General features: G+C 41.0%; 1 protein-coding gene across 3 annotated transcripts in view; it reads right to left on the bottom strand.

Moving 5' to 3' along the window:
• The window catches only part of LOC129839806 (CSC1-like protein 2), a 93,130-nt gene that overhangs the window by 65,371 nt on the left and 13,499 nt on the right, over positions 1-14,260 (bottom strand). For all 3 annotated transcript variants that reach the window (XM_055907456.1, XM_055907464.1, XM_055907474.1), the window contains exon 2: positions 510-753. In XM_055907456.1, coding sequence (XP_055763431.1) covers positions 510-683 — 174 coding nt within the window. In that variant the 5' untranslated portion in view covers positions 684-753. The remainder of the gene's footprint in view (positions 1-509; positions 754-14,260) is intronic.

Raw genomic sequence — 14,260 nt, 5'->3', positions numbered from 1 at the left:
GTGTCAAACCATACCCTTCCTCCCTGTAAATCGGGGACTGATTCAGACCTAAAATGACAAGGACACAATAGTATAAGTATTTTTTAAATAAATTTGTAAAACATTCTGTTTCGCTTTGTCATTATGGGGTATTGTATATAGATTGCTGAGGGAAAATGTTTATTTACTCCATTTTTGAATAAGGCTGTAATGTAACAAATTGTTGAAAAAGTCAAGGGGTCTAAATAGTTTCCAAAGGCACTGTACATACACATAGATACTGTATACCTATGTGATCATTGCAGGTTAGCATAAAGTCACTAGGACCCCTTTTCTCAAATCCGCACCTTCAGGTCAGAAGTATTGCTGTACACAGACCTGGGATCCCAGGGAAGAAGAATCTCTGGCCAATGAATCAGTGACATAAATCAATAAATTAACTACAGGGGAGCGAGAAAAACCTGCAGCACTGGAATGGAGCTGGGAATCTATTTGAAATACAGGCAAGACAGATCTCTAGGCAGACTCACCAGGAAGCACATGAAGTCCAGCGCAAGGACTGTGGGGACCCCTCCAAAGGGTAGGCCCTGAAGCACGGTGCTGCGGATACGGGCTGAGTAACAGTAGTCTTTGGACTCATTATTGGCAGAGCAGTTCTCCTGGCCTGCAATGCAGGCCCGGACACCCCCTGGCCATATGCCCATGGTCACGATCAGGTGAAGACCCACAGGATCAGCACTCTGAGCAAGCTCACAGCCGCATCTTCCTGGAAACCTATCGTGGAAGGAAGGAGGAAAAGGAGGGTGAAACCACCGATTTCAGATACCCAGATAAACCACTTTACGACAACAAAAAACACCTAAACATCATCACTTAGGGAGAGTTGTGCACTTTATATAGAAATCTGAAAACTCGGATCTTTGTAAATTACAGTTTCTAAAACTAGAACTTGTTGTGAAGGCAATTCAATAAATAGAGCAAGTGTTATGCCGCAAAGGACCATTTCACAAAGCAAAATAAGTGTTAGGGCACCTCACTGTAACAGAATGACAGACTCAGATTTTTCACTTTACAAGTATGCCAAAACAAAAACCATTGATTGCAAAGTTAAACAAACCATAGAACTCTATGCCCAAGGACTACTTTTAACGATTTCCCAAGAAAATTTTACATAAACACATTTACTCGAAGAACAGTGCATATATCAAATTTGGTAACAGAATGACAGTAAAATCCCGTTTTTTTTGTGTGACCACGTTTTCAAAAAAATTTCAATATCTACTCCAAATCAAAGAGCGACTGAATCAAAAAAGCAAATTCTCCTTTTAAAAATGGCAATTGTGGTATTGATATGATATTCTAGTTTAAAAATGTACTACAAAGTGTAAATAGGATCATTTTAAATCATGAAGTCCGTCTCGTCTAAAGAGTTTTGAGAGATCATCACGACTTACATGAGGGTTGGGTTTGGATTACAATTATGTCAACTAGAGGTCGACCGATTAATAGAAATGGCCAATTTCAAGTTTTCATAACAATCGGTAATCTGCATTTTTGGACACCGATTATGGCCGATTACATTGCACTCCACGAGGAGACTGCGTGGCAGGCTGACTACCTGTTACGCGAGTGCAGCAAGGAGCCAAGGTAAGTTGCTAGCTAGCATTAAACTTATCTTATAAAAAACAATCAATCTCAATCACAAGTTAACTACACATGGTTGATGACATTACTAGTTTATCTAGTTTGTCCTGCGTTGAATATAATCGATGCGGCACCTGTTAAATTTATCATTGAATCACAGCTTACTTCGGCAAATGGGTGATGGTTTATTAACAAGCGCATGTGTACCTAACCCTAAACATCAGTGCTTTTCTTAAAATCAATACACAAGTATATATTTTTAAACCTGCATATTTAGTTAATATTGCCTGCTAACATGAATTTCTTCTAACTAGGGAAATTGTGTCACTTCTCTTGCGTTCTGTGGAAGCAGAATCAGGGTATATGCAGCAGTTTGGACCACCTGGCTCGTTGAACTGTGTGAAGACCATTTCTTCCTAACAAAGACCGTAATTAATTTGCCAGAATTGTACATAATTATGACATAACATTGAAGGTTGTGCAATGTAACAGCAATATTTAGACTTAGGGATGCCACCCGTTAAAATATGGAACGGTTCCGTATTTCATTGAAAGAATAAGCATTTTGTTTTCGAAATGATAGTTTCCGGATTTGACCATATTAATGACCTAAGGCTCGTATTTCTGTGTGTTATTATATTATAATTAAGTCTGTGATTTGATATTTGATAGAGCAGTCTGACTGAGCGGTGGTAGGCAGCAGCAGGCTCGTAAGCATTCATTCAAACAGCACTTTCCTGCATTTGCCAGCAGCTCTTTGCTGTGCTTCAAGCATTGTGCTGTTTATGACTTCAAGCCTATCAACACTATAGTGCCTATAAGAACATCCAATAGTCAAAGGTATATGAAATACAACTGGTATAGAGAGAAATAGTCCTATAATTCCTATAATAATAACTACAACCTAAAACTTCTTACCTGGGAATATTGAAGACTCATGTTAAAAGGAACCACCAGCTTTTATATGTTCTCATGTTCTGAGCAAGGAACTTAAACGTTAGCTTTTTTACATGGCAAATATTGCACTTTTACTTTCTTCTCCAACACTTTGTTTTTGCATTATTTATTTGAGACTAAATAGATTGATGTATTATATTAAGTTAAAATAAAAGTGTTAATTCAGTATTGTTGTAATCGTCATTATTACAAATATATATATCACACCCCCCCCCCCAAAAAAAATGTTAATTAATCGGTATTGGCTTTTTTTGGTCCTCCAATAAATCGGTATCGGCGTTGAAAAATCATAATTGGTCGACCTCTAATGTCAACATACATGCCCCCTTTTTGCCTATTAACACGTGTTGGCAACGCCAAGGGAGAATTGCCACTTCTCTTGCTCAACTAAAAATGTAATCTGTCCAATCAGAATTTAAGAATGCTCCTCGAGAGGAATATTTCCCTTGCATTGAACACAAAACAACAAGTCGACTAGGTAAATCGACTAGGTAAACTGTTCTACTATGGGGTAGTCTGTTTTTTCTATTAATTACTTGTTTTGTTTGCAGAGGGAAAGTAAATGTAAACGGTCTTAGCATCTTCAAAGTGCACCTCTGCAGATATATATTTTCTTCATGTTCCATATTTTTGGGACGTTGCTGCAATGATTTTGCCATGGCGCAGCGCCACATAAAAGACTGCAGTGGAAACACTGGTGTGGTACAGAGATGAGGTAGTCAAAAAATATTGTTAAACACTTACTGCACACAGAGTGAATCCATGCAACTTATGTGACTTGATAAGCAAATTTTTACACCTGAACTTATTTAGGCTTTGCCATAACAAAAAGGGTTGAATACTTATTGACTAAAGACATTTCTGCTTTAAAATTTGCAAACATATCTAAAAACATAATTCCACTTTGACATTATAGGGTAGTGTGTGTTGGCCAGGTTCACAAAAACAAAATGGAATACTTTTTAAATTCAGGCTCTAACAACAAAATGTGGAAAGAGTACTTTCTGAGGTCTACTTTTACTTGCTACTTCTGTGAACTTTCATTATCCTTCCTCCTCATGAGGGAGAGAAATTCAGAAAAAAATCTTTAAGATATGCGAGTTTTGGTAATGGAATTACAAGGCACAGGCCAATGTAGTTAAACTTGCAGAAGGCAAATCATTTCTCCAAAACGAAATATAAGTGTTGATATTAGTTCGGGGTCGTTACTTCAACATTAGTGTTTTAATGTATTTCTAAATCGTTTTAAGACTTTCTGGTAGATGTTTTCTAAGACCCTTTTCCATATTTTGACCACAAATATTTGTATAGCACAGTTATGGGGTGGCTTCTTCTATCAAGTGTCTGTCTGATGTAATGGAGCAAAGCTTTTCATCTTCTGTTGGGAAACAGTGTTTCCCCTCATATTAGTCCAAACCCAGTGTGGGTCTTCACCTGCTTTGTGAACTAGTGTCAATTCTAACAAACAGCCAATAACAGAAAAATCCTCCCAGAGACCGACAATGCCAACAACAGAATGTGACAGAGACATGGTAAGCAGACGCAGGCAAAGACATCCATCAATCAAACTCAAAGCGCAATGACATTTCAAGAAGAGCCAGACACAAATGAAATGTCATGTACTGGCTTCAATGATCTCAACTATCTCGTCACAGAAAAAAGGTAACATTATCATATGAAGTCATTATAAAATGTATTACACATGTGCTTCATCCATTATGAAGAGTGAATTCATAGGATGTGTAAACCAAAAAGGAAGGTTTGCTCTTTCCTCTAATCATGGGTGTCAAACTCATTCCATTGAGGGACAAGAGTATGCTGCTTTTCATTATTTCCTTTCAATGTGTCCAATTAACCTTTCCACATGTACCAACAAACAGGTGAGATCCTTCTACAGTGGTCCCTGCAGAGCACAATCAAACCGGTGTGATTAGAATAGTTATTTAGAACGTCTAGTTCTGATTGACTAGCCATACTGATTTTTCACAGAAACATTTTGCACAAACACAGGCCTTACAAAGTTATGTCCTGAATATGACCAGTTTATTTTTGGATGCAATGTTCAGACATTCACAGAAGTAGTGACAGCATAACACAATCATCAAAACCGGAAAATGTAGGCTACATTAGTCCTGAGGTAAGATTGACGTAACACAAGCTGTCATATTTAGAGAACTCTCAGCGGACAGAAACCACAATATGAATTAGCTAATTGCAATTACTATTTATAATTCATCACATTACAGGTGAACTCAACATTGATCGAATTAATTTAGTAAAACACTTTCTAGAAATCAAAAGTAATCCGACAATGGGTAGTTGTGCACGCCGCCATGTTTGTTTTTTTCGCATCAACCAAAGGGGGAACAAGATGAGTTTGGCCTGTTTGCAGTATGCATGTTGAAGGGGCTGTGTCGTCTACGATCATTCACTTCCGGAAGTTTATTCGAAAGATGAATGAACCATTCCTTCACCTCATTATAACATCTTTGGTCTTACAGATGTTTACGTGACACCCAGAATGCATTGCATAATGTCAACAAAAATTGCACCACACATAGCTGGCAAATAGCTTAGCATTAGCTCAATATAATCAGTACAACCTTCAAAAAAGTATTTTACACACGTGTCCATTACAATCTATGCAATAATTGGCATGTACTATTTGTCACAAGTACTTAAAAACATGTGAATAAAACTGTAAATACATTATGCTCCATACATAAATGTATGCTACAGTAGAAACGACAACATGATATAAAGAAAATAATAGGAACGCACACATGTCCAAAGTTATTATTTGTAAGGAACGTAAGCGCGTGAGCATGAGCGCCAGCCACAACGTGAAATGTGCCAGTTCGTGCAAGACTGCGCAAATGTCAGCATACTTGATGTGCGGGAAAAATGGGGAAGGGCTCTCCTCGAAGAGGGAAGTTTGTCCAGCTCAGTTAAGCCTCAAATATAAATTGTCAGTGAAATGGGCTACTTCTATGTGAACGAATGACCTTACCTTAATGACCACACCTTAATTCAAAAATGTTGTTAGAAAAGACAACTTGTTAGAAAATTATTTGACATTGACAAGTTGAAACATAGCCTATAGATAATTAGCAGGCAGAGCGTGTTAACTGTTCTGTTGAGTAAATCACATTTAGCAACAGTGAGTGCATTCTGACATCATGTGCATGAAACAACTTACGATGGGTGCGACCGTTAGAGACATTTGGAACTAACATGTGAAAAGATTAATTAAGACACCCAGGTGAGGGGAGTTCCTAACCAATCAGTGACCTCATTGATCAATCAAGTACAAGGGAGGAGCGAAAACCCGCAGACACTTGGCCCTCCATGGAATGAGTTTGACACGTGCTCTAACCATTGTCCTCACCATTGGCCCTGTTTCCAAGAACTCCAAGGTAACCTCACATCTGTAATTATGAAGTATTTCGAAAGGCTGGTCATGACACACATCAACACCATCATCCCAGACACCCTGGACCCACTCCAATTCGCATACCGTCCAAACCGATCCACAGATGACGCAATCTCAACTGCACTTCACAATACCCTCTTCCACCTGGACAAGAGGGGAAATAACTGAGAATTCTGTGCATAGACTTCAGATCAGCGTTCAACACCAAGCTCATCACCAAGATGGGGATCTGGGGACTGAACACCTCCCTCAGGAAGTCCAGGATCTAGTTACAGACGGGACGGGCCCAGGTGGTGAAGGTAGGCAACAACACCACCACGCTGATCCTCAATACGGGGGCCCATCAGGGTTGTGTGCTTAACCCCCTCCTGTACTCCCTTGTTCACCTACGACTGTGGCCACGCACGACTCCAACACCATCGGTCACGACGTGGTAGAACTGATCACCGACAGCGATGAGACAGCCTACAGGATGGAGGTCAGAGACTTTGGTCGTGTGGTGCCATGACAACAACCTCTCCCTCAACGTCAGTAAGACCAACGAGCTGATCATGGACTACAGGAGAAAGAGGGTAAACTCACCTCACCTCAAAAAGCACTAATCGCTCTACACATTCACATAAACTACATATGCACATACATACCAACAACACAAAACACACATTTTTACAATCATATCTATCCTGATGCCTAGCCACTTTACCCTGCCTTCATGTACATATCTACCTCATACCCCTGCACATTGATTCATTTATTTTTTACTTTGAATCTGTAAAAAGGCACATGACAGCCCGCTTGGAGTTTGCCAAAAGGCACATAAAGGACTCTCAGACCATGAGAAACAAGATTCTCTGGTCTGAATGCCAAACATCACGCCTGAATGCCAAGCGTCACGTCTGGAGGAAACCTGCCATCATACCCACGGTGAAGCATGGTGGTAGCATCATGCTGTGGGGATGCTTTTTAGTGGCAGTGACTGGGAGACTAGTCAGGATCGAGGCAAAGATGAACTGAGCAAAGTACAGAGAGATCCTTGATGAAAACCTGCTCCAGTGTGCTCAGGACCTCCGACTGGGGCGAAGGTTCACCTTCCAACAGGACAATGACCCTAAGCACAAAGCAAAGACATAGCAGGAGTGGATTCAGGACAAGTCTCTGAAAGTCCTTGAGTTACCCAGCCAGAGCCTGGACTTGAACCCGAGCTAACATCGCTGGATAGACCTGAAAATAGCGGTGCAGCTCCCCATGCAACCTGACAGAGCTTGAGAGCATCTGCAGAGAAGAATGGGAGAAACTCCCCAAATACCAAATACTTTACTTAGTAAAGGGTCTGAATACTTATGTAAATGTAATAGTTTTATTTTTTTATACATTTACAAAAAAACTCTAAAAACCTGTTTTTGCTTTGGTAGTGTGGTAGTGGTAGTCTGTGTGGTAGTGTGTATCAATTGGAGGAAGAACAAAACTGGAAAAAGTCAAGGGGTCGGAATATTTTCCGAATACACTGTATATTATGGAAATTTTCTGAAATTACAATGCTAAAAATCTGAAATAAATCCTGTGTAGCACCTTTAAGTCTACTCACATTGTATTCGGCGCATGTGTCAAATACAATGTGATTTGATTTAAGTTGTTGACATTAATTAATCCCACAGATAATTATTTTGTGCAAATTAGCACTATGACAAGAACAAAAAATAAAAACACCTTTAAGCTCAAAAGGTATCCATTTTTTACACGGACAATGCATTATTATCTAAAGACATAGTTGAACAAGCTGTCTGTAGTGGGGTCTAAAATAGCTCAATAGTGTTGATGTTTTTAAATAGTTGAAATCATTGGTGCCTGCCATGTGATGCTTCCCTGAAGAACGTCACCACATTACTTCAGCCATATTATTCAGGCATTAGTCTTGTTGACACCTTGCACTAACATGAGTTTCGATATCTAATCACTCTCTACACATTGTATTGTATTGTATTGAAATGTGTCTCTTTGTGACCAAATCAGCTGGTGTCTCCCTGTATGCAAATAATTTGACAGATTTTCTAAATAATATTTATTTTAAAGATAATTACTAATGACATTAGTGAATGGTGCTACTGGTCAATTATTTTAGAGACCAGTATAATGATGACTTAAATGGTTTGATCTAGATCCGTTTACACTTGATTGATATCCAGACACTGTGTGCCTGGAAGATCTGATCACAATCATATCACAATGCGTCTTTTAAATCGTCTAAATTGGTCTGAAGATGTCACAATCAGAATGTGGGCAAGATCTGGACAAAGGGTGCATCTTAGTTATAAACAGAGCTATTGATTCATACATTGTCTGAGTAGTAATAGTGTAACCTGTTTCAGAGTTCCATGTACTTGTACAGTCATGCCATAGATTGACTGGGCGATAAACGAATACAGGTTGGATCAGTATGAACTGTGCAATCGGTCTTGATGTTGTTGAGGGCTGAGATTAAAAGGGTTTGGCCTATTTGCATTCCCCGAAAGTTGGCATGTCTGCTTGCTTCAGAGTTCTCATCTTAGAAATGAAGCTAAGGACTTTCAGTGAGTCTTGCAGCTGCCACTCCCCAGGGCTAGCACTGACTATCGCCTCAGCCTTACTACCTCGGTGACGGCATTCCCTTTATGGATACGGTGAGGTGTTCCCAACCTATTTTTCACACCTAAATCGTTCCCCTTTCTCTTATCAAAAGAGAATGGAATGTTTTTTTTCCTCTTCGCTTGTGTGTCCGATCAGAGGAGAGAAGCAAGAAAGAGAGAAAATGAGCCAAGATAGTGATGAGTGTGGAGTTCTGGCAGCTGAATTCTGGCTGATCAACAGAAATTATATGCAAAGATCTTACCGACAACATGGAACTTCCCAACGATTAAATAAGGATGTGGACTCAATAGGGAAAATCTCACAGAAAAATATATGTTGTTGTACTTCCTTCCTATGCAGCCTTGATAATGATCATTTTGATTTGTCTGTGGTGATTGAAGAACACAGCTCAGAAACACTTAATACCGTAGCCTACTACCTCATCTCATACATTTTTTTTTTGCAGGGTTGTGAAGGAGTGTTATATAAATGTTTTCAACTTCAAAAGTACCATAAGTAACCTCCACAGGTTCAGTTGTGGGTGTTGCCATTCATTATTACGGCATAACATTGTCGCGACCTTAGTACAAAACCTAGTAACTTGACTGGTTTGAGCCTCTTCACAATGACTAAGGCGTCTGACCGACAGTTGCAAAGACAAATGACTGAGTTCCAGTCAGGCTATTCCCGAATTAGCTGCATTGGTGTCAGAAGTTACAAAGTAAGGGGTATTTTAAGTAGAAAGTAACTTGTACAACTAAGTACAAAGTAGGAACCTCGTCATGAAGTTTGAGCCTCTTGGGGCAATGACTAAGGTGTTGGATTGAGTCACAGAGACATGGGTTCAATTCTAGATCAGGCAACCCCCACAAATTCACTTCTACATGTTACCATTGAATCCTAGCAGAGGAAAGAGGGGCTTTGGTATTTTTAAATCCAGGTGCACTGCAGTCTACAGCACAACTGAGGCCAGGTGCACAGCTTTGTTTCATACAGTGCTCTTTTACTACTCTTGGTATGGAAAAGTGTCCTTTTATTGTTTGACATGGCTTCATAGCGGTGTCTGAACATAGTATGGCCGGTAGGGATATCCTTGTCTCAGTATGTAAAATGTATGCACTCTACTGTAAGTCGCTCTGGATAAGAGCGTCTGCTAAATGACTAAAATGTAATGTAATGTAAAATGTAAATAGTGTAATGCAGCTATCTAACCATCCTGATGAAAAGCCCATGTCTTATGAGTACAAATGTGATTACTTTCCATTGCCGTAAGACCTCATGAGAGGATAGTCAGAAAAGTACACAAAGGGCTTAATGAAATAAAAATCAACCCTTCCGTTGCCAAAAATATTCCAGAAGAGGGTACTGTAAGGTACTCAGTTAATTCATATAAATGTGTGTGTAGCGAACAAAGGCATACATATTATTATTGAAAAAGGACAATTCTCCTACGAGATCAATTCCATGTCAGTATAAGAGTTACACCCAGAGTGGAAAAAGTTTGGGGCCATCTCATGAGCTGCAATTAAATGCACATAAAATACAATTAAAATGATCGATCTGATTTAATTTCCTTGGTCTGCAGGGAGGAATTATGCTACAACCACGGGTTTGTAATAAAGTCAGACAGAGTGAGTGAGTGAGTGAGATACAGCTGGGGCATATAATGCGTGCGGTGTCTTTAAGGAAAGATAATGAGTGCCCTCTCTCTCGCTCTTAAGAATGAACAAGAGCTAGAGAGGAGGGGCGGTGTTTAAGCTGAATTTAAACACAAATTAGTCGGGACAACAAAAGCTTCAACTTATGACAACTCGGCACTTGCCCCACATGGGCCAACAGGCAAAAAAATAAAAATAAATACACCGGCCAAACCCACCGACTTTGGGGCAATTGTGCGCAGACTCTCAATCACGGCCGGATGTGATTCAGCCTGGATTCGAACCAGGGACTGTAGTGTCGCCTCTTGCACTGAGATGCAGTGCCTTAGAACACTGCGCCACTCGGGAGCCTTCAACATATCTTCCTTCAGACCCAAGTTTGTCATCTTATTTCTGTATTTGATGTCTACTTTTGTAATCCAGGGCTCATCTGTAAAAGAGACTTGTCTCTGTCAACATTCAGGGCCAGACAGATTACCAGGACGTGTACTGTGAACATAAGCTGACAAGTGTCTTCGCTGACATTTTCAACCTCTCCCTGTCCGAGTCTGTAATACCAACATGTTTTAAGCAGACCACCATTGTCCCTGTGCCCAAGAACAACAAGGTAACCTGCCTAAATGACTACCGACCCGTAGCACCTACTGCTTTGAAAGGCTGGCCATGGCTCACGTCAACACCATTACCCCAGAAACACTCCAAATTTACATACCACTAACAGATCCTGCAATCTCGATTGCATTCCACACTGGTGTTCCTTTTGTCCAGGTGAGAAAGGGCAATGTGAGAATGTTATTCATTGACTACAGCTCAGCATTCAACACCATATGGCCCTCAAAGCTCATCACTAAGCTAAGGACCCTGGGACTAAACACCTCCCTCTGCAACTGGATCCTGGACTTCCTGACAGGCCAACCCCCAGGTGGTAAGGGTAGGTAACAACACATCCGCCACGCTGATCCTCAACACAAGGGCCCCTCAGGCGTGCATGCTCAGTCCCCTACTGTACTCCCTGTTCACCCACGACTGCATTGCCAGGCACGACTCCAACACCATCATTAAGTTTGCCGATGACACAACAGTGGTAAGCCAGATCACCGACAACGACGAAACAGCCTATAGGTAGGAGGTCAGAGACCTGGCCGTGTGGTGCCAGGACAACAACCTCTCCCTCAATGTGATCAAGACAAAGGAGATGATTGTGGACTACAGGAAAAGGAGGACCGAGCACAACCCCATTCTCATCGACAGTGCTATAGTGGAGCAGGTTGAGAGCTTCAAGTTTCTTGGTGTCCACATCAACAAACTAACATGGTCCAAGCACACCAAGACAGTCCGGAAGAGGGCACGACAAAACCTATTCCCCATCAGGAGACTGAAAAGATTTGGCATGGGTCCTCAGATCCTCAAAAGGTTCTACAGCTACACCATCGAGAGCATCCTGACTGGTTGCATCACTGCCTGGTTTGGCAAACGCTTGGCCTCCGACCGCAAGGCACTACAGAAGGTTGTGCGTACGGCCCAGTACATCACCGGGGCCAAGCTTCCTGCCATACAGGACCACTATACCAGGCGGTGTCAGAGGAAGGCGTTAAAATTATCAAAGACTCCAGCCACCCTAGTCATAGACTGTACCGGAGTGCCAAGTCTAGGTCCAAGAGGCCATCTACCCCAAAGCCATAAGACTCCTGAACATCTAATCAAATGACTACCAAGACTATTTGCATTGCCCACCCCCTCTTTTACACTGCTGCTACTCTCTGTTATCATCTATGCATAATCACTTTACTAACTCTACCTACATGTATATATTACCTCGACTAACCGGTGCCCCCCATATCGAGTCTGTACTGGTACCCTCTGTATATAGTCTCGCTATTGTTATTTTACTGCTGCTCTTTAATTACTTGTTCCTTTTATTTCTTATTCATATTTCTGAAACTGCATTGTTAGTTCGGGGCTTGTAAGTAAGCATTTCACTGTACGGTCTACACCTGTTGTATTCGGCGCATGTGACTAACATTTGATTTGAGTATGACTCCCTGATAAAATAAAAGTTAAATAAAATAAATACATTGGTCCAAGTTATGGTCACCTGCGGCGTGCAGAAATGCAGCCTGATAGCAGGTCGGCAGAAAAAAACAAAAACATTCTGGGTAAAAATGCATCCGACTCGAGGACATACTGCACAAACTCTTATTCACAAGTGACATTTTTTTTTTTTTTTAATCGTCCCACTGTTTTAATATGAATGGACATTTCATCTTTGTGACTGCAGACCAGCTTAATCACTCTATTACCCACAGGCCTTTGCTTTCTCTCTTTCGCTCCGCACCTCAAAACACTCTCCCTCCCTCTTTCTTTCACTCCCCAATACAACACTCTCACAGATGTAACAATGAACACTCAATGGGCTGCCAGGGTGCAGTGGAAACATGTGACTCATGGTGAAGGACATGGAAAGCCCTCCGCACTTCCTGACATGGAAACTCCTCAGCCCATCCCCCCCCCGTCCGTCCGTCCCCGTCCGGGCTGCCTGAAAACAAAGTGCTGTAAACTAAAGAATTATCCTAGTCCATTCATATACGGAAGCTTCAGATACCATTCAAACCATTTCTGCTTGATTTAACTGCCAAGCAGAAGATCTTAATGCAATAAAATAGCCTACCGGGATAGACTTTACACAACAATAATTTTATTGAGTCAAAAGGCAAGACATGGCAGAATACCATAATGAAGTCTATTTCTTACACCATTACTCCACAGTGAAACTATTAACGTCTAATTTGGGCACATAAGTTAGATAATATTATGAATGTGGATAAATACACTGAACCAAAATACAAACGCAGTATGTAAAATTTTGGTCCCATGTTTCCTGAGCTGAAATAAAAGATCCCAGAAATGTTCCACACACACAAAACACTTATTTTGCAAAAATTGTGCGCACAAATTTGTTTACATTCCTTTCAGTGAGCATTTCTCCTTTGCCAAGATAATCCATCCACCTGACAGGTGTGGCATATCAAGAAGCTGATTAACATCATCATTACACAGGTGCACCTTATGCTGGAGACAGTAAAAGGCCACTAAAATGTGCAGTTGTGTCACACAATACAATGCCACAGGCATCTCATGTTGAGAGAGCGTGCAATTGGCATGCTGACTACAGGAATGTCTACCAGAGCTGTTGCCAGATAATTAAATGTTAATTCCTCTACCATAAGCCGCATCCTATGTCATCTTAGAGAATTTGGCAGTACGTCCAAGCCGCCTTATAACCGCAGGCCACATGTATGAACAGAACACGGTGGCTGTGAGGTTATGTACGAGCAGGCATAAGCTACGGACAACGAACACAATTGCATTTTATCGATGGCAATTTGAATGCACAGAGATACCGTGACGAGATCCTGAGGCCCAATGTCGTGCCATTCATCCTCCGCCTTCAACCCACGTTTCAGCATGATAATGCACGGCACCATGTCGCAAGGATCTGTACAAAATTCCTGGAAGCTGAAAATGTCCCAGTTCTTCCATGGCCTGCACACTCACCAGACATGTCACCGATTGAGCAAGTTTGCAATGCTCTCGATCGACATGTACGACAGCATGTTCCAGTTCTGGCCAATATCCAGCAACTTCGCACAGCCATTGAAAAGAAGTGAAACATTCCACGGGCCACAATCAACAGCCTGATAATCTCTATGCAAAGGAGATGTGGTCATCCTGGATTTATGACCGGTTTTCTGATTCACGCCTCTACCTTTTTAACATTTTTTATCTTTATTCCCAGTCATGTGAAAATCAAGTGGGGCTAATGAATTTATTTCATTTGACTGATTTCCTTATATGAACTGTAACTCAATAAAATCTTTGACACCGAATGTTGCGTTTATATTTTTGTTCAGTAATAGTATGGTGTAAACAACTGTGCAGTGATTCAGTCAAAAAAAAATGTCATCCTCACTTTCCTCCACCACAA

The sequence above is a fragment of the Salvelinus fontinalis genome, chromosome 3, assembly GCF_029448725.1.
Source record: "Salvelinus fontinalis isolate EN_2023a chromosome 3, ASM2944872v1, whole genome shotgun sequence".
NCBI classification, from domain to species: Eukaryota; Metazoa; Chordata; class Actinopteri; order Salmoniformes; family Salmonidae; genus Salvelinus; species Salvelinus fontinalis.
This window is presented reverse-complemented; position numbering and strand designations above follow the sequence as displayed.